The sequence below is a fragment of the Aphelocoma coerulescens genome, chromosome 3, assembly GCF_041296385.1.
Source record: "Aphelocoma coerulescens isolate FSJ_1873_10779 chromosome 3, UR_Acoe_1.0, whole genome shotgun sequence".
Lineage (NCBI taxonomy): Eukaryota > Metazoa > Chordata > Aves > Passeriformes > Corvidae > Aphelocoma > Aphelocoma coerulescens.
In genome coordinates this window covers 49,191,600-49,215,237 of record NC_091016.1, presented here as the reverse complement: position 1 = coordinate 49,215,237, position 23,638 = coordinate 49,191,600, and the positions used below count along the sequence as shown (strand labels likewise).

Genomic DNA, 23,638 nt, shown 5'->3' with positions numbered 1-23,638 from the left:
CAAAGACCTTAAGTAATTTGAACCTTTTGAAATCAATAGAAGTTGAACATTAACAAGATAAGCAGCCAAATGCAATTGCATTCTAGGATAAAGGTCTTAGGTAATTTTAAAACATCATGCCAAAAAGTCTGTGATTACAACACAGAGCTGATAAACAGAATATAACAAAATAGAATGACATGAATTGCAGACTGGAATTTAAATGCCATGATCAAAATCCTCAAGGTAGTTCTCTTTCCAGTACTCACTCTGCTGGGATTTTCCTTTTTTTTTTAGATACATCACTCATCATTCTCACCAAAGTAAGATCAAATGTGTTGGGATTGGGAGAGAAAATGTTCAGTGCAGTAGGGACTGAGCTGTGGAAAGTCCTGAGTGTGGCTGACTGCTCCCTCCAGCTCGTGCCCAGGAGAGCACTGGGGCACATGCACTCCTTGGCCATGCTTCAGACTGCACTGCAGAGGTGTGTTTTTCTGCTGGTTACATGAAAATTACTCATTTATACATTTCTTTAATGAGCTCAATCATTGTTTAACAACTGATTAGTCATTAGGGAGTGGGTAATAATATAACCACAGCTACATGTTCACAGTGATCAGTGTTTGGCATGCACTTCAGATGACGAACTTCTGACTGCACTGACCTCAGCAAAAGAACTGGCTTTAGGCTCAGGTTCAATATTTAAGTCTCTGGCAAGAGGATGGATGGGTCACAAAAAAACGAGAAAATAGTTCCCCACAAAAAATTCTGCCAAGCATTTACATTCCATCCTTTCCTATCCCCATCTTTGAATGCCGTCTGTTGGGAACTTGAAGGAAGAGGACCATGCATGCTTCTTCTAATTGCTCCCCCGTGGGATTCAAGCCTGGTGCCTGAGGCATAATGCAGTGCTCATGGGATGATCTAGCCCTACATTTTTACATCAACGTTTTCAGTCCATACAACATCTTTTATTTCCCTTTCATCTCCCTTTTTTTCTGTAAAACTGTGTCAACATAGAAAGACTACCTATGTACAGGCATAATCTGAAACAAGTGGATGTCATATGGCCTGATCCATACGTTGAAGGACGTCTGTGCCAAAGGGCAGCCAGTTGGCACCACCTGCATCATTTCACTGACATCAGCTAAAAATTGCTGTCCCATGAAATAGCACCTTTGCTGATTCTTGATGTGAAACTGGCCACCCTAGCAAAACAAAAAGCAGCTTGCTTAATTTTTCTTCCTTACCTTCCCTTGGCATTAAACTTTCATGGACTGAAGATAAGAAAATATGTTGAATTGGGTTTTTTTACCTGCTGGCAAAAAAATTAGTTGGGACAGTCCTCCCGTAAGGGTGGAAAAAGAGGGAAAATGGTATGTAAATTATCAGTGTATTTCATGCAATAGCATAGCATTGGAGAAGGGTTTCCAAATTCAAAAAATATTCCAAAGATACTTCCAGAGGATTTTCATTATATTTTTGCAAGAAAGGGTAATCAGGCCAATTATTCCTGGGAGGCATGTTTTGTCCTTAGGAACCAGCAAAAAAACCCAAACCCTGTATTAGTGGAGAAAAAAACAATTAGAAGACATAAGTCATGAGCAGGGATTTTGAAGGGAATTAAATTTCTTGGAGAAAAAAAAGAAGCAGGATCAAGATTTAGTAATGTGAGCCTTTGCTACGGCCATCTGCCATGACACCTGAGCCGGAAGGTGGGAGGAGAGTACCTCTCTCCATCCATGTGACACAAGACCCTCTGATCCTGCCAAATACTGAACCCAGAGACTGACAGAAAACATCACTTGATTTAAAATTCCTAAGAAGCAGCTTTAAAAATAGGGAGATTAAAAACAGATTAAAGGATTTGATTGTCTCCAGATTAATGGTATTTGTTGTTCAAGCCACCACAGTTCCTCTGAAGGTTTCTGACTTCCCATGCTTACCAGACCTGGTCTTTCCTGACTCACCTTAGCCTTGCTCTGGAAAATGGATGGAGGCAGGAAATCAGGTCTCAGATGGGTCACTATAATTCTTCTGGAAGGCAGCTGCTTCATCCTCTTTAAAGAAAGTGGAAAGAAATGTGACAGGACAGAAGTAGATTATTCAGTGAGTTGTGTCTTTTCAGTAACTGTGGGTTATAAGAAAAGGTGAGACCAGAGAAGTAGCTTATCTCTTGGGAAACCCACAGGGATGCACTGTAGGTGGGTTAGGCTTCTGCCAACCTCTGCCACCAAGCACCATTTCACATGACACAAGCCTGAAGACAGGACACCCAAGAAAAAGGTCTTACTAATCAAACTCACTGGACCTATGGCAGGAGGGCCCTGTGGCTTCTCAGCCCTGCCTCCCCTCTAAGGCCCTTGTGAACTACGAGCAGTAGCACATGCTACTTGTGCAGCTCATAGCTGTTGTTAAGGCTCTAGACTCTCCATTACCTCTGAGATCAGCCATTGTCTTTCAGCTATTACTACCTGTAGGAAGAGCAGTGACAATATTTTCAGCTCCTGCTTACCTCATATATCCCGGGATCCCCAAATTCTAGACGCTGAAATGTCTCTAGCTTCTTTTCAGCATTTATTCTCTCTTTCATTTCCTCTTCTGTATATTTGGCATCTGCCAATTCCTTCACCATTTGTTCAAGCCAATTGGTTCCTGAAAGAATAAAGACACCAGTAGGACATCGATTCAACTTCACTTTTTCATGTAAACCTTGCTGATGGTATCCTGTCAGATTGGTTTCAAGTGAACCAGTTTGGCTCAGTGTTGTACTTTAACCTTCCAACAGGAGTGTGTGCTGGTTTTGGCTGCAATGGAATGCTGGTTTTGGCTGCAATGGAATTAATTTTCCCCATGGTAGCTGATATGGAGCTGTGTTTTGGATCTGTGCTGAAAACAATGTTGATAACACGGAGATGTTTTAGTTATTGCTAGGCAGGGCTTACACAGTGTCAAGGCCTTTTCTGCTTCTCACACTGACCTGCCAGAGTAGGTTGCAGGTGCACAAGAAATTGAAAGGGGACATAGATGAGACAGCTGACCCCAGCTGACCCAAGGAATATTGTCTCCATATAGAGTCATGCTCAACAATAAAATTTGAGGGAAGAAGAAGGAAAGAGAGATGCTGAGAGCTACAGCACTTGTTTTACCATGTCACTGGAGATGGCTGAACGTTTGATTGCTGCTAGGATAGAATGAATTCCTTACTTTGCTTTGCTTGTGCACACAGCTCTTGCTTTACCTATTTAACTGTCTTTATTTCAACCCATGACTCCTCTCACTTTTACCATTCTGTTTCCTTCCCCCACCCCGCCAGGGGTGAAAGAGTGAGTGGTCCTGTGGGGCCACTGAGTTGACCTGTGAGTTGCCAGCTGAGGTTATATCACGGCCCTGGATAGTAATCAACAAGGGTATGCCGAAGGTCAACAGGGGCAGAGCTGTTAAGCAGATACTGTGAAGTGCTACCCTGATTGCTTCAGAATCCCATCCCACAGCAGAAGCAGAAGCAGACCTCTATTGCTCTTTTCAACTCTGGTACTTTTTGGTTACCTCAGACTACTCCTTGTGGAAATTACTCACAAGCTGTGTGTCTCCCAGCACTGGGACAACTGAGTCATCTTTTGGCTGTTTCTGCTCTCCTTCCGCAGTGCTGTCTTTGGGAACACTTTGTACCCTCTTCCCAACCAGCTTCAGCTTAATGGTCTCTTCACTATTGACAGCATTCAGCCTCATTCCCAATTCCCAGCTAGGCTTCTATAACTGGCAGCAGAGGGGTCATCAACCCAGCCACCAGACCATCACACTCTTGACACCATCTTTGCACCAGGCTTAGCTGTCTCGGCTTCTGCAACCTGGCAAAAATGTGGATGAGGGACTGGGCTCAGAGAGCCAAATCTCAGTTTTCAACTAACACCTCCTGCAGTGTTTAGGTGGATCCTCACCCATATAAACCATTTCTGCCTATGTTCAGCTCTAGAGGTTGCACACAAAGGTGATGTGATAAGAATCAACTTCCTCTTTTTCTGCAAAGGACATATTAAGATATTTCTGTAAAGTCAATAGGAAAAAAAGTTAAGGAGTCTGAAATGCCCACAGTGAGAGAGAAAATATGCAAAAAGCCTTGTGGCATTCATGTCTTTCCCTCCATTTAGATACAAAGAATCCCCTGCATTCTGCTTTGCAGTAAAAATATGGAAACCACATTTCTGCTCTCATTAGCAGGATATATTCCCTGTCTTGCTCTTGCAGAGAGTAAGGTAACAACATACCTTCTTGCATTAGCAAGTGTGGTCAAAATATCAAGGGATGTGATCGTCCTGCTTTAGCTGGCACTGGTGTGTTCACCATTTGAATACTGTGTGCAGTTTCTGGACTGAACCACAAATGGTTTTGAGAATCTGGAGAAAGTCTTGTTGAATTGCCATGAAACTACTGGGAGCTGGAGCAAATGAACTGCATAGAAAGGCTTGGTTTACTCAGGCTGGAGATAGAAGAAAGAAGGCATGGGAGACTCTCACTGCAGTCTTCCACTACAGGAGGTTATAATGAAGACAGAACCTGTCTGACAACAAGGGGATGTCTGACTTCATTGATGTAAAAACAAACAAACACAAACCCGACCTCCAAAAAACCACTATTGGAGGAAAACACTGCAAAAGATTTCAGTGGATGGTAATCCTCCATCCTCAAAAGTTTCAAAATCCTTCTAGACAAGGCCTTGAGCAATGAAACTTAACTTCAGAGGTTAAGTTTTTGCTTTGAGGAGGGTGTTGTATTATTTGAACTCCAGATATGACTTACATGATTCTATGAAGTCTGATGTCATCATAAACTTTTCTCAGGAATTACTGCTGTGTTAAGTTATGGCATTAAGTAATCAACTTCTGGATTGTAGCACTGTGCAGTTGACTACTGGTCAAGAAAACACCTGATTTAGGATAACCTACTAGAATCACATCATCACTCCTGGCTTCAAAGGATTTCAGAGCTTCCAAAGTGTCCGGGCTGCTAATTGTAAGTGGGTATAAAATACCTCTGTAGGAAAACAGCATGTCTTCTGGCGTCAGCTTGTCAGCCTCTGAAAAACATTTGTCCACTATTTCGATGATTCTTTCACTGTTTCTGGTCATGTTTGTATCCCTGTGTAACTCTTCCCAAACAGACACAGGCCGTCTTTCTACAATGCAGAAAAGCTCTATGCAACACACGAGTTAAATAGGACAGGGTGTTCACTCAGGGATGAAGGTGCAAGTCACTGATTAACTCTGTACTCTGTTAACCCCTTTTGACATTACAGAACTCTATGAAGACTGACAATAGTGATATATGGTCTTTGCTGCAACTGATACTAAGAACAGGAACTATTGGGCCAACAACTAATTAAAAATGTTAAATTAAACCAAAGAAAGACCTGTAAAGGATATTTCCTGAGATATTTTTAACTGGTGAGCAATGCAGTGCAATTTGCCAACTGGACAAGGAGCATGTAATGGACATCTGGACAGTGGACCTCAACCTGGCTTGCTATTGACTCCACTAATGGATACATATCCCAGAATATCGGTTCCTTACAGGCGGTGGTGTTGGGGAGGATGAAAGTTTGGTAAGAAAGTTTCACAGGTATGTAGGCTTGGCAGAAAGGTCTGTGAATGTAGAAGCTGGAGATGAGGTAGAAATGGAAGCAAGTTTTGGTCTAGAATAAAAGATGTTTTGCTGAAACAGTGATCGATGAGTAACTGAGAATGCAAACGTTGGAGATGAGTTGAAAGGAGATTTTTAGGAGCAGGACAAAGATATGTGATTACAAACAAAGACATGTTTTTCACCAAGTAAATAAGTCTCAAGAAGAGCATAAGTAAATAGAAAACATGTCTTTACCAAAAAGAAAGATATGGCAGGCAAACAAGAAATGTTGATGTAGCAAGAAGAAGAAAGGTCTAAGAATTTTCCATTGTAAGCTTAAATTGTAACTTACTTACTCTCGTGATTGGATAATAATGACTATAATATGGTGATGGTAGTAGCTATGATAGGCTATAGGCAAATGTAAAGGTATTGTGTATGGTGCTTATTGGTTGCTATGTGTTAAGATACTCAGCAAAGAAAAGTATATAATGCTTTGTAACTTGAACAGAAAGTGGCTTCAGGTATGCCTACAGCTGGAGCTGGCAGCTGTAGGGCTGGCTCTGGATACCCACTCCCTGAAATGCTGTAACTTCGCCTCTGCAATAAACAGCTTTCAAGAGAGCCGCCTGAAGTCCAGACATCCTTCGTGAAAACTTTCTCCCATACGGTGGCTCTGTCCTGCATCCAGTCATTGTGAGGCAATGTCCAGAGCTAAGGACAGGCACCACCTAAACCAGACTTCTCCTGATGAAGTATTCACATCTGAGTATTTTATGTCATCAAATCCTACAGGAGGGTCACTTGCAGGTGAAGTTTTAACACTTAGGTTCTGCATTAGTGTGAATCAAATTCAATTTGTACTACTTCACTTTAATTTCTCTCTCCTCATGCCCATAATTTAATCTTTGGGTGAATTGTTCCTAATGGGGCTGTTATTTGTATTCTGAATGACTCATTTTTAGAAGATAAGGAGTGCTGAGATGTTGAAATAGGTATCTTCACTGGTCATGCCAAGAGAGAGGCAATACAGGAAGGCAAATTACCCTGTGGAGGGACCTTTCACTCTCTTTCATGCCCTTGAATACACTATGAGTCTTCTTCAGTACCCATATATCAAACCCTTGTATCACATCCTTGTCTCTTTCTTCATAGATGGATATTAGACACTCAGTAAACCTATACACAAGCTTAATTAGACATGTCAAAGTGTCAAATCAAAGTCATAGCTGTAAGACTTGGAAGATTGCCTGAAGTTACCTATAAAGAATAATTTCAAATTTTTTTTCTGATCTCCTAAAATGCAGAACCATCAAAATAGACCATTTTATTGGAAATATTTTCTCTACCATTCTATTTTACTTGTAAAGTTGAAGACACTGTTTATATATTATGCTTTCTGCAAGCTTTGTTTTTGTTTTTGTTTTCAGCTTTTTGTCCATGTGTTAATTTTGAGTTGCAAAGGAAAATTTCCTCCTGTTTTCCAGTACTAGAGATTAAGGGCATCAAGAAATTAACATTTTTTTCTCTGGTCAGCTGCCTGAGAAATTTTCTTTGGAGCCAGCTTCCTGAATCCTGAGGGATTTCCATCACGTTTCCTTGCCTACATTAATTTTTTGTCATGGTAGCTTGCCTTTTCCATTCTTCCACCTTCTTACCCCACTGAATGCAAGGGCCCACACAGTATCTCTGATGCAGCAAAGACACATGAGGTTAATGCTCTGAATAACTCTGTCCTTCAGAGTGAGATTGTTACGTGCACAAATGGACTGAATTCGAGCCTTGGGATGATACAGGAGAGGATAAACTGCAGAAACAGGTCATGGTCTGGTTCTCCATCAGATCAGCAAGACCAGAATAAGATCTAAGCCTTTTTTTTCTAGAACTGTCACCATGTTAGTCCTTGCTGAGTGTGATTCCTCAGGTCTTTTTATGCCAGCTCCTGCCTGACTCATTTACCCCCATCAAGTAACTGTGCTTTTGGCTTCCCTTTTTCAGATATAGTGGTTTATACTTACCTTTACTAAAGTTTTTGTTCCCTAATCTTCTCAATTTGTTATGTTTCAAATTGTTCTGACATTTTCCCTAGTACTTTCAGCCCTCTATTCTGATCCCCAGACTTAAATGTCAGTCATTTATGATACAGTATATGACATTAATCTGCCCACCAGTGTTGAAAACAAAATTGAATATGACCAGGACTCACCACTAAAGGATATTGCTTTAATTGCCCTCCCATTTTTGTTGTCAACCAGTATATGAATGTGACCATGAGCATACTATTGCAACCAAGTTCATAATATCCATGTAACTAAGTGGATATTCCTGAAAGTATTGCTACTGCTGACAATGCTTCTGAATGCCTTTTATTGCTATTGTCTGAATTTCTAAGAACATAAATCTACTTTCAGTACTTTCATTTCTATAACCACATTTGTACAATTACCATCTCCACATAAATTTGTGTCTTTTTAGTCACATAATTTCAGGTCCTCCCCAATGCTGTCACCTCTTGTATTTTCTGTCAGTACCTTATTCAAGAGGTAGCTTATCTTAAGAAGGATCACAAACTGCTTTAACATGATGTATACTCACTATTTTATTATCTTCAAAATGTTTCATGGTTGGTTGCTTTGTTATTTTTGCTACTACATTTCTATGTATCACGTTAAGGTGATCTATTTTGATTCTTCCTTCTCAAGTTTTTAAACACAGCCATCATGTATGTTCTCCTCCAGGCATCTGGTACCTTTCTGTTTTAGTACAGATAACCTGTAATTGTTCAAAGATGGTTTGCATCAGGACTTTCTGCTGCTCTTCTTTTGAATCCATCCATTTTTTTCCAAATATTGTATTTAGCATATATAGCTAAACTTCTAGCAACATATATAGCAACTTCTAGCATTCCTATCTCTTTGCAAAACTCTGCATGCCCACATATGTCCAGGCAGAACCAACCAGCTTTAGAAGAATGAAGCAAAAAGTCTTTGAATACTTTATTCCTTCCAAGTGTATCTTTTAGTTTTACGTCTTATCTGCTTAGGCAATGGATCTCTAAACTGTTTTTTCCTGTTTATAATTCAGCTATACAGAAAGAACTTTATTTTGCTTTTTATTGCCAGAACAGGTGGCTGTTGGTCCCTGGAAAAGGCTGAAATACTCTGTCTAGAGAGGCAAATACCAATGGCAGTACAATAGAGCTGGGCATAGTAATGTCTCGCACCATCACTCTTGACAATCCCACTATCTCAATAAAGCCATTTTCAAGAGAGACACAGGCAAACCAGAGGTGTTCCAAGGGAGGGCCACAAAGTTGAGAAGGCTCAGGTACAACCTCATCACAGTTTCCAGTACTTAAAGGGCAGCTACAAAGAGGACAGAGGCTCCCTATTCATGAGACACCACGTGGAAAAGAAAACAGGCAGTGGGTTCAAGTTGCAACAGGAGAAGTTTAATCTTGACATATGAAGTAAATTCTTTACAGCAAGAACAATCATTTGCTGGAACAATGCTTCCAGGGACATGGCAGAATCCTCATCACTGGACGTTTTCAAGACATGATAGCTAGATAGCATCTCATCTAGGCTCCCTTCCTCAGGCAAGCCTGTACCAGATGATTTTTCAAGGTCTCTTCCAACCTGGGCTGCTCTAAGATCCTATAAAAAGCAGTGCCTCTGAGTGAATCTTGCCTATTAACATCAGCCTATAATCTGAAATCCATCTTGATGTTTTGCATTCAGAACAATGAAAAGCCTTAAGAATATTGATCCCTATTCCCCTTCTTTCTCCTTCCTCGATTTTTGATTTAGTTTGTGCTGAATTCGTGGAAGATATCTTTTGTCATTAGGCTTCTGTCATATCCATATTTTTGCCAGTGATATCTTCTGTGAAGGTGTTGCCTGATTTGAAACATTTTTGAAGAAAAAATAATCTACATACTAAATAATTATAAATAGTCTAGAAAGATAGAATTTGGATAGGAAAAAAAATGAGCATTTCCTTCCAGGTGATAGCTACTGGAGCAGGGCTGTTGAGTTTTTGTAAATATGGTTAGTTGACATGTTCTTCAGCAATTGGGTGTAGCCAAAGAGCTCGCCATAAAACAAAAGGCCATTACTGATCATTGTCACTGTAAAGGCTGCTGCAATGATTCTTACAGTAATTCTAAGGTTCTCAGATCACTTGATCTAGTTTTCTAGCACATAGCATTCAGATGATCTGAGTATGCCTTGGAAAGTTCTTGTTCTAACCACATTTCATTACTCTTCAGGCTTTGCAGTACAAGTCATACTTCAACTTTTTTCCCAGTTTAGTTCCTGCTACATGTTCTTCGAATGCTTTGTCCATTTTCTCATTCTGATCTTCACTGAAAATATTCTTCCAGTCACTTACAACACCTTCAAAGAAGCAAAGAAACTCTTGAACACCAAGAAATGTTATTTTTTATTCTGTAGATCTGTCATTTTTATTGCATTGTACACTAAATACTGTTAATCTATTTTCAGATAAAACATTTTTCTACACAAATATCATTTTGTGAAATCAGTGGAGCTACATATATGTGAATAATCTTTTTTGTAGAATGCAAAATAACATAGTCCTCTTTAGGTGACTGTATTGAAAAAGGCAGCCTAAAGTCCTGTTTCCCTACATCTCTCTACTCCAGTCAGTTATGACTGGCAAAGTGGAAGATAATGAAGAATTGATTAAGAATCATCTTTCAGGAGGCAGAGCTGGGTTTCTGTTTCTTTGTCAGCTTGAGGTTTTATCCAGTTACTTCTTTAATGTAAAATGCAGAAATTGTATTACATTTAATGTAAAATGTCAGATTCTGACAACCAGATTGCCCTTCTCATGTCTGTGTCCCCTACACTACACTGCAAAAGGTGTTCCCTTTTGTTTCCTCTCCTGTGTGTACCTGGATTCTTGCTTGCTTGACTTACTTCCAGTGTGTAAGAGTGAACAGGAATTTGGCAGTGGCCATTTCAGGAAAATGGCAGTGGCCATTCTCCTAAAAGCATGGTCACACCACTCAGGCTGAGTTTGGCCCGGTGCTGCCTGCTCAGGTAAGCATCTAACAGCTGGGTAATTGGTGATCCAGGCACAGATGGGGAGAGGAGTTCAGACACATGACAGTTCCTCCTTCCTCCTCCTGTGAGCCTCTAGAAATGGCTCTGCTGTTAGAACCTTGCTGGGTACCTTCCTCACCAGTGCTCCTTGAATAGTCTTCTCAAGCAAAGCAGCAATAACCTGCTTGATATTAACTTGCAATGCTAATATGAGTACAAAAAAAAGAACAAAAGGATGGCCCAAGTTCTTGAGTGACATTTCTGCCCGTGAGCCACTTGGAGCTTCCTACCTTTGCGAAAGATAACATCGCCAAACGCCCCATGGGTATTCTCTGAGTTTTTCTTCATAGACTGGAAGCTGCTCCTCTCTGCCACAAACTGAAGCTCTTCCTCAGTCAGAGGAATTCCCAAGAAAGCAGCTATGTTTTTCACACCCAGGGCACGATTCTGGAAAGAGGAATGTAACATATAACATGACTCTCAAACAAATTATGCCTCTTTCCAAGGTCGTTACACTTCCCTATATCTCTCTGCTGGCTGCATCTATAGGATATTCACAGACTTCACTAGGACTAAAGCGGTCCACAGTGTCGCTCTTCTCCATAATTATTTTGGAAGAGATATGAGCTGTCTTCCTATAGATTACAAAGTATTATGTATGATTTACAGGTGAGCAAAAACTATACTGTTGAGTACGTAAAAGCTCCTCCCAAAAAATTTAGTGGGGATTTAGATTTACAATTATTTGGGCTTATATCACAGATAAATAAAAAATGAAAATCATTTTCACAAACAAAATTTTAAGAAGGTTTTTGAGTTTGAATTTCACCTTTTCTTCCCTTAAAACAAGAATCTGTCTCACATAGTTTGAATACCCCAATAGTGAATTGGCTAAGGAAAAAATGTCCCTTGAAGTATAAAATACCTGTAACTACTGATAACCTTACCTCTTTTAGCTCTTCATAAGTTATTGTCATAATATTTTCTTCATCAATGTATTTGTTCCATTCAGAAAGGTATTCAAGGTAGCATCCCCAGGCCACTAAATAAAACGAAAGAATCTTAAGATGAAGCAAAAATTAAGATTATATGAGCTCCTTAGAAAATAAACCAAGTCTTACTCATTAAGTTGTCTCAGCCAAGGGCTTTATTAATCATATCTATGGCAGAGTTTACAGCCTTCTGTGGGAATTATGGCTTTTGCTCCAGGCTCAGGCATATTATGCCATTTGTAAGTCAGAATAGCAAAACTTGTTAGAATTTCAAGACAATTGTGAGTCCACCAAAAAGTTTTCATCTAGCAGACCATCTTGCATACTCCCTTAATCCAGTCTAAAACCCTGGTGAACCCTCCCTTCTGCTGGCCGTGTGCTGTGCTAAACTCGTAACGTTAAACTAGTGGTATTATTTTCTCTCTTTTTAATACACTACACTTAGTCCACTTTTTAATTCACTAGACTTAGTCCTAATGATTCCTTTCATCCAATTTGGCATGGAGGTGATTATATGACTCCATGGACACAAGATGATGGACATGGGAGAGGAAGGGTAAAGGGGACCCAAGACAGAGATAAGGAAGAACTGCTTCTTCCAGGAAAAATATCAGTCTGTACTACAAGTTAAAGAGTTTGTGAAAGTGCAGTTTTGACGAATATTTATCCTCAAGCAGTAAGACAAGTACGGTAAATTTCAGTTCAAATTTCTAATTCTCTGTCTTTAATCTCTGCTTTTGTACTGTAAACCAAAAAATCCTAGTGAAGCTGATTTACTGAAGTACAAGGGGTTTTGGGCAAAGACGAATCATTGGATGATTCACACAGACAGAAAAATATACCGTACATTTCTTTGTCATGAAATCTGTGAAGAAATCATCCCAGGTCTCATAGGAAGGAAACGTAGCCAGGCCATTGGAAAAATGGTAAAAAGATGTAGCTACATCTTTTGGATTACGAATCAGTAACAGTATCTAGAAAAAAATTAAATTAATTATTTGTAGAGAAAGACATAGCAGACTATAGCATTAAAAAAAATAATAATATTATTATTATTAATAATAATAATAATATACTTTATAACTGCAGTTAGGGTTTTCTAATACCTCATGTGTTACTTGCAGAAGTAGCAGTTTCATTCTGAATTCAGAAGGTGCAGTATTTAACTTTGCTTTGGTACCATGAGAAGATGGTTGCCTATAATTATTAAAGTATCTTTTACAGATAAACCAAATTAATTATGCTCAATACAAGCATAGCTCATAATTTAGGCATCAGGGAAAAATCATAAAGATAGAAATTCTCTCTGAAATTTGACACATTGAAGCTCTCACTTGCAACAATGCCATAAAATTCCTCTCACAGGAAATCATGTCAAAATACACTTTGCCTCTGGAGGATTTGTTTAAGCCCTGCAACTCTCTTGTGGAAACTGCCACAAAGGTGCCAATAAGGACAAACTTAAGTTAAGTGAGATGAATGGCACTACTTAAACAGGCATGTAGAAATGGCCAGGCTAAACACTTAAGTATAAGAGTGATTCTTAAAATTGGCAGAAAAGTACTACATTGACTTTTAAAAAATATCTGTTGGAGTGTTTGCTTTTAATACATTAAAATGAGCACTCACCTTGACTTTGTTTTTGAAGATAGACTTGGGAAGATTTTCAGGACGGAGATGAGTAACCATAAATCTTGGAGAGGGCAATTTGGTCATTCGCTTTAAGCATTGGAAGGAGGAAAGCAGACAGTTCAGTTAGTACAAATAATCTTTTCAGTAACCTATGCTAAGATATTGCCTTGATAAACTTATCAATAGTTATTGGCTGACGGAAGTGCTTCTTTTTTTCTTTGCTGAGAGTTGCCCTGGGATATTATTGGGCTGCTCTGAGTAGCTCTAATCTTCCAAAGCCCCTGAACAATTGGAAAAAGACTATCCATTGTTAATTCTCTGCAGTGGTAATTCTCTTCAGTTCTGTAAGACAAGGGATCAAATATGGAAGTAAGGTACAGATTGGCTATGTGTGAAAGCTGAAGCATCTCAAGGACTGAGAGAGGGGGTGAGGCAGAAGAGCTAGTAAAAGAGACAAAAGCTACTATTTCATTATTTGACATTTCATGAAGCTCTTCTTAAATACAAAAGATGCTATGTTGAATTTCTGAAGTTTTTGTGTATCTCACGGGTATGTGCTCCTCTCACTCCCACTGAAGTGTTCATTTATCCCTCAGTATTTGGCAGTCCAAATGAGATTCACCCTGACCAGATGCCACACAAACAGAAGTGGTAAAGTTCTTATCAAACAATGGAATAGTTCATACATTGTATTTTCCGTATTTGAAGCATATAATTTTGATAATTTCCATACATATTCTGTCTCTACCTCATATTTCTCAGCATCTCCAACTTCAAGGTAGGGTAATTCTTGTAGTTCTTCATCATTCACACTGCTTTCCCTACCCTGTGTTTTCTTTTGAGATACAGCTATCAGGTCATTTAAGATCTGACTTAGCCAGTTTGTGCCTGAAAGAGGAAAAACACAGAATTGCTTGTAAAACTTTTAGAATGACCAGAAATGGATTTGCCAGGGAAGTCAAGAGGTGGTAGTACTACCAGGTGAGTTACTTGGCCTCCTTTCATGTGATACAATCCCAGCTGACTACCTGGACAATCCCCTCTCAGGGTCCTCCCTTTGCTCCTCATAAGGACATATTTCTCCAACTTGAATGGTTCAGTACACCATAAATTAACTTGTATATTGCAAACCAACTAATGAAGGAGAAGAACCACTAAAATTCAACTAGAAAAGCCTGCATTAATGTAATAAATTTTATTGTGACAAATATAAGGGAGGCTGGGATGGCAAACCTGTGCTTTAAAACCTAATGTATTAGGGGTTTTCTGGTGTGCTGGATTATTTTAGGAAGAAAGATGGGTCACAGTACTTCAACACAGGAACTGAACTAGATCTGAAAATTGTGCTGTATGTACTCATTTTCTTTAACAATAGGAAAAAACTCTATGAAGTGACATTTCCTATACCCATTTATTATGCTTTTATTCAAAACATATCAAAGACCCTCTATAGATTTCCCATCTTTAATTTACCATTTCCTGACTTCTGGACACTGAGTTCCTACATCTTTCTCATTACAGTCTTAACAACTGCATTGAAGTGCATAACATTTCTTCAGAAAGAAAAGACAATAAAAAAGCAAAAACTTTACAATCTTGTCAGCTGTGGCTGTCTACTGTAAGGCAGTGAACCAATTGCTGGAAGAGAGAAACAGCTAGATTAAAGTGGATATGAGGCATATCTAACCCAAACCTGTGGCTCTGATGTGGACCAGTGCTTTCAGGCAGATGGAGCAAATATGTAGGGTAAACATGTAACCCTAGCAAAGATCTTGTCTGATTTTCCAGTAATTAAAGCACAGTGTAATAACTTCAAGGACTACGGAAATATTTTTGATAGCTATTTCCTGACATCTATGTGAAATAAACTAAGGAATATTCAGCATTTGAAGGTACCGAAAGCTCCATTCTGTGTAAAAACATAAAGCTCTTAACTTTACAAATATAAATGTGAGAACAGATCCTGTAATATCAAGAGATCTAGTTATCTCTGGCATAAAAAACTGTATTTTAATTCTCTCTGGTTTGTGCATTTAACTCCATAACTATTAAAAGTAAAGATAACAAAAACCTTTATATGCTACAGAAAAGAAAATCAGATTGTCTTTCTAAGTCTTTTGGAAAATTTCACAAATAAAGTATTCATAATTAATTTGTTGTGCATTTTGAGAATGAAATCACTTTTACAAAATTGTTGAACATTCTAAATAGTATATTATAAATATATATTATTTCATATAATATATAATATTTTGCAGTATATAATATATATTGCATGTATTTAGTACAAACCTTATTACTTGCTATTACAGAACCTTATTTATGAAAAAAATATATACATATTCACCAGATTTAAGGTATGCCGCCAAAACTATATCATCACTTCTGGCTTCAAAAGACTCCAAGGCTTTAAATGTTTCAGGACTGCAAATGGTGATAGGGTAGCGAATTCCTTTGTAAGAAAAAAGTAGTTCATCACGATGCATTGAGTTAGCAGCTGCTATTGCCTTGTCCATGAAATCCATAAATCTTTTCTTGGGCTTCTCCATTCTTCTCACACACACAGACTCTGTCACAATGTGAAGTGCTATGTAGAAAGAGAAACCCACAGATTGCCCTTTAATAAGTGCTTGGTTTGTACTTTGGGGTTTTTTCTTGATCCTATGGACAATAATTTCCTACCCTTCATGAACCTGTAAAGAAATATGCAGCTCCAGTCAAAGACCTTAAGTAATTTGAACCTTTTGAAATCAATAGAAGTTGAACATTAACTAGATAAGCAGCCAAATGCAATTGCATTCTAGGAAAAAAGTCTTAGGTAATTTTAAAACATCATGCCAAAAAGTCTGTGATTACAACACAGAGCTGATAAACAGAATATAACAAAATAGAATGACATGAATTGCAGACTGGAATTTAAATGCCATGATCAAAATCCTCAAGGTAGTTCTCTTTCCAGTACTCACTCTGCTGGGATTTTCCTTTTTTTTTTAGATACATCACTCATCATTCTCACCAAAGTAAGATCAAATGTGTTGGGATTGGGAGAGAAAATGTTCAGTGCAGTAGGGACTGAGCTGTGGAAAGTCCTGAGTGTGGCTGACTGCTCCCTCCAGCTCGTGCCCAGGAGAGCACTGGGGCACATGCACTCCTTGGCCATGCTTCAGACTGCACTGCAGAGGTGTGTTTTTCTGCTGGTTACATGAAAATTACTCATTTATACATTTCTTTAATGAGCTCAATCATTGTTTAACAACTGATTAGTCATTAGGGAGTGGGTAATAATATAACCACAGCTACATGTTCACAGTGATCAGCGTTTGGCATGCACTTCAGATGATGAACTTCTGACTGCACTGACCTCAGCAAAAGAACTGGCTTTAGGCTCAGGTTCAATATTTAAGTCTCTGGCAAGAGGATGGATGGGTCACAAAAAAACGAGAAAATAGTTCCCCACAAAAAATTCTGCCAAGCATTTACATTCCATCCTTTCTTATCTCCATCTTTGAATGCTGTCTGTTGGGCACTTGAAGGAAGAGGACCATGCATGCTTCTTCTAATTGCTCCCCCGTGGGATTCAAGCCTGGTGCCTGAGGCATAATGCAGTGCTCATGGGATGATCTAGCCCTACATTTTTACATCAACGTTTTCAGTCCATACAACATCTTTTATTTCCCTTTCATCTCCCTTTTTTTCTGTAAAACTGTGTCAACATAGAAAGACTACCTATGTACAGGCATAATCTGAAACAAGTGGATATCATATGGCCTGATCCATACGTTGAAGGACACCTGTGCCAAAGGGCAGCCAGTTGGCACCACCTGCATCATTTCACTGACATCAGCTAAAAATTGCTGTCCCATGAAATAGCACCTTTGCTGATTCTTGATGTGAAACTGGCCACCCTAGCAAAACAAAAAGCAGCTTGCTTAATTTTTCTTCCTTACCTTCCCTTGGCATTAAACTTTCATGGACTGAAGATAAGAAAATATGTTGAATTGGGTTTTTTTACCTGCTGGCAAAAAAATTAGTTGGGACAGTCCTCCCGTAAGGGTGGAAAAAGAGGGAAAATGGTATGTAAATTATCAGTGTATTTCATGCAATAGCATAGCATTGGAGAAGGGTTTCCAAAATTAAAAAAAATATTCCAAAGATACTTCCAGAGGATTTTCATTATATTTTTGCAAGAAAGGGTAATCAGGCCAATTATTCCTGGGAGGCATGTTTTATCCTTAGGAACCAGCAAAAAAACCCAAACCCTGTATTAGTGGAGAAAAAAAACAATTAGAAGACATAAGTCATGAGCAGGGATTTTGAAGGGAATTAAATTTCTTGGAGAAAAAAAAGAAGCAGGATCAAGATTTAGTAATGTGAGCCTTTGCTACGGCCATCTGCCATGACACCTGAGCTGGAAGGTGGGAGGAGAGTACCTCTCTCCATCCATGTGACACAAGACCCTCTGATCCTGCCAAATACTGAACCCAGAGACTGACAGAAAACATCACTTGATTTAAAATTCCTAAGAAGCAGCTTTAAAAATAGGGAGATTAAAAACAGATTAAAGGATTTGATTGTCTCCAGATTAATGGTATTTGTTGTTCAAGCCACCACAGTTCCTCTGAAGGTTTCTGACTTCCCATGCTTACCAGACCTGGTCGTTCCTGATTGTGGAGCTCTGTGGAAGGAGGCTGGTGACTTTTCTGTGATAGCTACAGGACACTGTCAGCTGGCCCTTACATTGTGGACTGATCTGCTTATGCAGATCCATTCCCTGTTAAACGAAACAGCCTCAAAAAACGAAGGCCTCAAAGCATGTGCTCCCAAGTGCTGAATAAGAAGATGTTTTTATAATTGTTTCTGTGATCTGCTTTTATCTCAGTAAAACTGTGGAGAAGGCTTCCATAAATTAGTCCTCTAAAATTACCTGCTCAGTTTTAAGACAGATCCATTAAGACAGATCCATTCAAGAAGGTACCTTAAAACTTCCCTGATCATTCATCTGCAATAACAACAACAACAAAAATTTAAAAAGCAAAGCCTTCGGGGATAGGGACATTCCCTGGACCTCTCTGAATGAGCCCAATGAAAAGCAGGGCTTAAAGGAGAATTGGCTCTATAATGGAAATGTCATATGTGGCATTTTCCCTTTGAATAATTTAGTGTGTGTCTGATCAAAGGAGAATCAAAGCCTCCAAACAGAGCCCAGGGTGGTAGGATGCCTTAGGTTATGTGATGAAAGCTTGTCTGCCCACCCACAAAGGAGCACATTAAGACAATGAAGGGGGAATCGAAATGGTACCCTGCCCAGACACTCCCATGACATCAGCTCATCAAAGGCCTGTATCCACAAGCCCAGAGGAGCTCAAGCAGAGAGGAACACAAGTTAAGGACTCTTAAAAAGGGACTGGACCCTGTGCAGGACCTTTCCATGACTGTTCCAGGAGAGCTTCAGACCCAGTGTCCTGGTGTGAAGATGACCCATCAAAATGATCAGTGTAGAACCTTTTGAAGACTGGCAGGGGCTGCTGTCTGGGGGTATAGACACATTAAGAAATGCAGAGGAACAGCCTTTCATGATTGCACTTGACTTATTATGTCAGGATTGCATGATAGGTATGAAACAACTGCCACTGAACAAATTATTTACCAGCCTGCATGACATTACTAATGTTGACTTTGCAGTACAGGAAATACTGAAACAGAGATGAAAAATAACTAATTCTCAGTACAAGATCAGGGTTGATTTTCTTGACTTCTCTAAAAAACTCTTTGGGCCTGAGGACTAATCTGTTGTAAAATTTTCTAGGATTCTCCTTCATCTTTTCTTCTCCTCTTGAACTGTAGTCTTTTTTGTGATGGTCACCTTCCCTGACTAGATCAAAGCTCACCACAACATCATATTAGACCACTACAGATTGTCTACAGAAGCATACCCCTGCTCTGTCTTTCTGCTATCCAAGATTTCCCACATCTCTTCTAAACTTTCTTCTCACAGCTTTTTTTGGGCTCAGCTTTGCTGTCTCTGGAGAGTTTCCATTCTTGTAACCCCCTCTCTGGAACAAGGTAGGAAATAAGCAATTTTCCACAGCTTTCATCATCTCTATTAATGTATTGGCTAGTTGCCAAAGTTGCAATGACTAACTACCCTCTCCCTCCTGTTAATACTACACGAACTAATATGAAAGAACAAGCCAGTAAATACAGAGAATGTCATTACACACAATGCTGGAGAGATAATCTTATACTAGCCTAAAGATGTCAGATGCATGTTAACAAACTCCCCAAACCATCACCTGCTCTCAGTGGGTATGTAGTTAATTTTCTTTCCAGTAGCTGGTAGAGTGCTGTGCTTTGGATGAGAATAGTGTTGATAACACACTGATGTTTTAGTTGTTTATATTAATGCTTATCCCAAGTCAAGGACTTTTCAGTTTCCCATGCTCTGCCAGCCAGCAGGTGCACAAGAAGCTGGGAGGAAGCACAGCCAGGACAGCTGACCCAAACTGGCCAAAGGGATACTCCACACCCCATGGAGTGTCATGCCCAGTAAATAAACTGGGGCAGTTGGCCAGGAGGGAATGATCACTGCTCAGGGATGGGATGGGCATTGGTGAGCAGGTGGCAAGGAATTGTGTTGTTAAGAGCTTGTTCCTCTTGGGTTTTATTCTCTTTTTCTTTTTTGAACAATTATTAGTTATTAGTAGTAATTATAATTTTGTTTTTATTATAATTTATTTCAAGTATTAAACTGCTCTTACCTCAACCCACAGGTTTCACCTTGTCATAGGTTAGCAAGCATAGTCCCAGAAGGGATGTCCTTGCTAAGGGGTGCTTACAGCTTCCTCTGGGACCTGATAGAACCTATCAGCTGGCCAGTTTGAATATGGACAATTCTTTAAGCCACTTAAAGTTGTGACCGCCTCTGTGATACACACTTAAGAATAGACAAACTCCCCCCCCAGCTCTCTCTCGTTTCCGGCACTGGCACAGGTGGCTGCAGGCCCCGTGCGGGGGCCAGCGGGGCCAGCCAGGCCCTGCTTGGGCCAGGCCAGGCCGGGCCACGGCCAGCCTGGAGCCATGGGCCTGTTCCAGCCATGGAACCCCCCCACTGCCTTGTCGTGGGCAGCCGGAGCGGCTCGGCTCTCCCCCCTCTCCACTGCGATAAGAAAAATTCAACATTCCAACTGCAAAGCTGCAAGGCCAAGATGAGATTAACCCTTTTATTGCTGTGAAGAGCTGAAAACCTGAGGGAAGAGAGAGAGGAGATGCTTAAAGCTGAAATTCTGTTGTGAAGCTATGATATATCAGAGTATCCCATTGTAATTTCATGAAGATAGGGGGGGTGGAATGTTCAACCCGTAAGCAAAAGCACCTGCGCTGAGATAAGCAGCTGTAATTTCATGAGAAGTTTGGACAGGGAGAGATGGACCAGATGAACCAGATGAGGACTTTTGCTCCAAATGGGAAAGGAGAAAAACCTCAATTCCTAGAGATGCTCCCATAGACAGTCCTAACGATGAAGATGAGGAAGACCCTTTGCTCCCAGGGAAGGAGAAGGGCCTCTGGTTTTGTTTCTGAACAGCTCAACCTTAAAATTGTACCCCAAGAACTTCAAGAGTGGACCCTCGAAAGCAGTTGCAGGAAAAGCTGCAAGTCGGGGGAAGGGACTCACATCGCAAGCAGAGAGACTCCTCTTCCTAAATGCACTGAACAATATTTGGAAGTGGGTGGCTGTCTCGTTGTGATAATGTTTTCATAGCACGAGCAAGAAGAGACTTCTCCTTCTAAATGGGCTGATAAGGTTATTATGGAAGTGGTAAACAGACTGAACATCTTAAGGGTTGTCTTTTTACATTGTCAGTGGGAGAAGGGAGGAAGGTGGGGGAAGGAGAAGAGTTCTAAAGGTGGTATAATTTTTTCTTCTTTTAGGTCTATTAATAAACCTCTTTATATCCTTTCAAGTTTGGTGCCTGCTTTGCATTTCTCCTAATTCTTATCTCACAGAAGATAAACAGTAATGAGTATTTTGGACCAAACCACTACACTAAATTGGTGTTTCTGCCCGGTTACAAACCCAACCTGCTACACACCTCTATTTGATTCTTCTCCCTATCCCCCCAGTAGCAGGGGAGGGTGAGGAACTGAGTTAGAATTTGTGTGGTACTCAGTTGCTGGCTGGGGTTAAACCATGACACACCAAAAGAAATTTATTTCCTTGCTTGTTTGTTTTATCTGGTCTTTCCCAGCTATGTTAGTGACATAGATTTTAAAAGTTGGAAGTCTCTGGCAAGAATTTCATTACTAAATAAATGTGAGGAACCAAGCCAGTGACCTCAAGAAATCATCTGTTGTCTCACTGTGTATCTACACACCTTGACATTAAAAGAGGAAGGGGAAGAAACAGGAAGGAAGAAGCAAAGAAGAATGTCAAAAAACACGCACATATTATGGAGGACTTTCTTCTTGCTAGTGCACTAATGTCCTGTTTCCTTCGAACCTGTCATTAATCCCATTTTGGTCTATGCCCCTCAAAAAATCAAAGCTCTGGAGCCTTTAGTTCAGAAATAATTGTCATTCAAAGCATAATGAGGCAATACAAACGAGGCTGAATATAAAATGCAAACGTGAAGTATGCTAAATAAAGCTGATTAAAGAGGCATTTGAAACAGGTTATTCAGATGCATTAAAATAATTAGTCTTGTCACATTCTTTGTAAACTAAGAAAGGCATTTTAATTTTCAGTATATGAATTTGAATGCAGAAATCAGGATTATCAATGCAACTTGCTCAGTAGAGCACATGAGACAGCAGTGGGTGTATTCTTGCATCTTGGGTCTTAAGAATAAGGTCAAAATTAAGTATTTTCACAGAGAGAAGATAATTTAATTCCTTTTCTGAAGCCATTCTTTGAACTAGATTTTTTTCCACTTGAATTATCAAAGACATTTAGTTTTATTCAAATATCATGGTATTATGACCAGAAAATCATGCAAAAAGAACCACAAAGTGTTTTTCTCTGATTTTTCTTAAAACATGTTTCTCAGTGGCTTTTATTGAGTTCCAGTCATGGCACTGTTAATTAATACTTTAAAAAGTTCAAAGAAGAATTGACAAATAATGGCCTGTGGGCTAATTCAAATGCTAATTGCCTAGCTACCAGGCCAGCATGGGCATGACCGATAACAACCTATGATCTTCACCCATGATCTACCAATTCCTTCACCTCCTGCAGCCCTCTGAAGCACCAAAAGATCTGACTGAGCTCCATATGGTGTGTTGTGGAGAAGGACAAGGGCTGGAAGCAAAGCTGGGAGGAGAACATAGAGACTTGCTTCCCTTCCCTCCCACCCTTACAGGGTATGGAGAGGAGGAAACAGGACACCTGAGTTGATGTAAAGGAACAGAGAGGGAAACAAGACTTTGAGCATCTCTTCCTTTGAAATACCTGGTTAACCACTCTCTGGTATCACCACTGTGTGATAACTGCTTTTCTGCTGCCTCCAGGGTAAACTTAGCAGCTTAGATCCTTTGGTAGCATCACCTCTAACGAACCCAAGCTCGCTCTAACGTTTGTGCAGCACTGAGCCTCAGCAAACTATTTTTTCTAGAAGGACCACATGGAGACCCCAATACAAAGATATCTAACCACTTCCTCAGGGACAAAGCTGATGACAAACAGGCAATTCAAGCCCTGCAAGACACAGGCTAGCAAAGCCATTGTATCATTATCTGGCTTTCCAGTATCTTCTGGTAGCCATACAAACAGATCTTGCAAGTCGGAATACAGGTATCTCACAACTGTCCATCTGTCCTCCCCAGCTTCATGCAGCATCTCATCATTAACAAATGCAAAATTCCTGCACTTTATTTTCTTCCTGAGGAAACACATTGCTAATGAATACAGAAGATTATTTCTGCAATGGTATACATGTCACACTAGCTGAAATTCCTCTGCAGTGCCCAGGCAACCCCCAGAGACAAGCAGTAAGTCCATTTGTGTGCCTGATTGGCTCTTGGCCTGCTTCCCAGGAGTGCTCTGCCAAGGGACTCTGCTCAGGTGTGTTCACCACGGGCCAAATGTCAAGTGCTCACCATAAAGTTTAAAAAAAATTTAAAAGCCACGGGTTTTTATATCCTCTCATGATTTTCTCTTCTTTTTTCATATGGTCATCAGGTTTGATTCATTTCATCAATTAATTACTTAGTTTGAGCTCCACCAGGACTGCTTGGTTCCCACCTTTTCTAATTAGATTCCATTCAATACCCCCAGATTAATTCCTAGAGGGGAAAGGGGTGTTCGTATTCCACTTGATGCACCTAATACTGGACAACTGTCTCTTCAAA

General features: G+C 39.9%; 2 protein-coding genes across 2 annotated transcripts; both read right to left on the bottom strand.

Annotated features, from left to right (window-relative positions):
• Positions 1–1,811: 1,811 nt before the first annotated feature.
• On the bottom strand, positions 1,812–5,193 carry LOC138108073 (sulfotransferase 6B1-like). The gene is made up of 3 exons (XM_069010203.1): positions 4,907–5,193; positions 2,495–2,634; positions 1,812–2,039 (listed from the first exon to the last, which is right to left on the bottom strand). The coding sequence occupies exons 1-3, from the start codon at positions 5,106–5,108 to the stop codon at positions 1,827–1,829; spliced, it is 555 nt and encodes a 184-aa protein (XP_068866304.1). The 5' UTR covers positions 5,109–5,193; the 3' UTR covers positions 1,812–1,826.
• Positions 5,194–9,030: 3,837 nt separating this feature from the next.
• LOC138108072 (sulfotransferase 6B1-like) lies at positions 9,031–21,187 on the bottom strand. The gene is made up of 7 exons (XM_069010202.1): positions 15,642–21,187; positions 14,043–14,182; positions 13,292–13,381; positions 12,510–12,636; positions 11,618–11,712; positions 10,961–11,117; positions 9,031–9,998 (listed from the first exon to the last, which is right to left on the bottom strand). The coding sequence occupies exons 1-7, from the start codon at positions 15,841–15,843 to the stop codon at positions 9,868–9,870; spliced, it is 942 nt and encodes a 313-aa protein (XP_068866303.1). The 5' UTR covers positions 15,844–21,187; the 3' UTR covers positions 9,031–9,867.
• Positions 21,188–23,638: the final 2,451 nt, after the last annotated feature.

What these genes read in the sequence shown, in the direction of transcription:
- LOC138108073 (XM_069010203.1), bottom strand. Translation starts at nt 5,108, where the DNA reads ATGACCAGAAACAGTGAAAGAATCATCGAAATAGTGGACAAATGTTTT. An exon ending in AGTAGGTTATCCTAAATCAG is followed by an intron (nt 2,635 to 4,906) that starts GTGTTTTCTTGA and finishes TTATTCTTTCAG; the next exon opens with GAACCAATTGGCTTGAACAA. An exon ending in GGGATCCCGGGATATATGAG is followed by an intron (nt 2,040 to 2,494) that starts GTAAGCAGGAGC and finishes CTTTCTTTAAAG; the next exon opens with AGGATGAAGCAGCTGCCTTC.
- LOC138108072 (XM_069010202.1), bottom strand. Translation starts at nt 15,843, where the DNA reads ATGGAGAAGCCCAAGAAAAGATTTATGGATTTCATGGACAAGGCAATA. An exon ending in GGCGGCATACCTTAAATCTG is followed by an intron (nt 14,183 to 15,641) that starts GTGAATATGTAT and finishes TTCCTCTTTCAG; the next exon opens with GCACAAACTGGCTAAGTCAG. An exon ending in TCTTCAAAAACAAAGTCAAG is followed by an intron (nt 12,637 to 13,291) that starts GTGAGTGCTCAT and finishes ATTTTTTTCTAG; the next exon opens with ATACTGTTACTGATTCGTAA.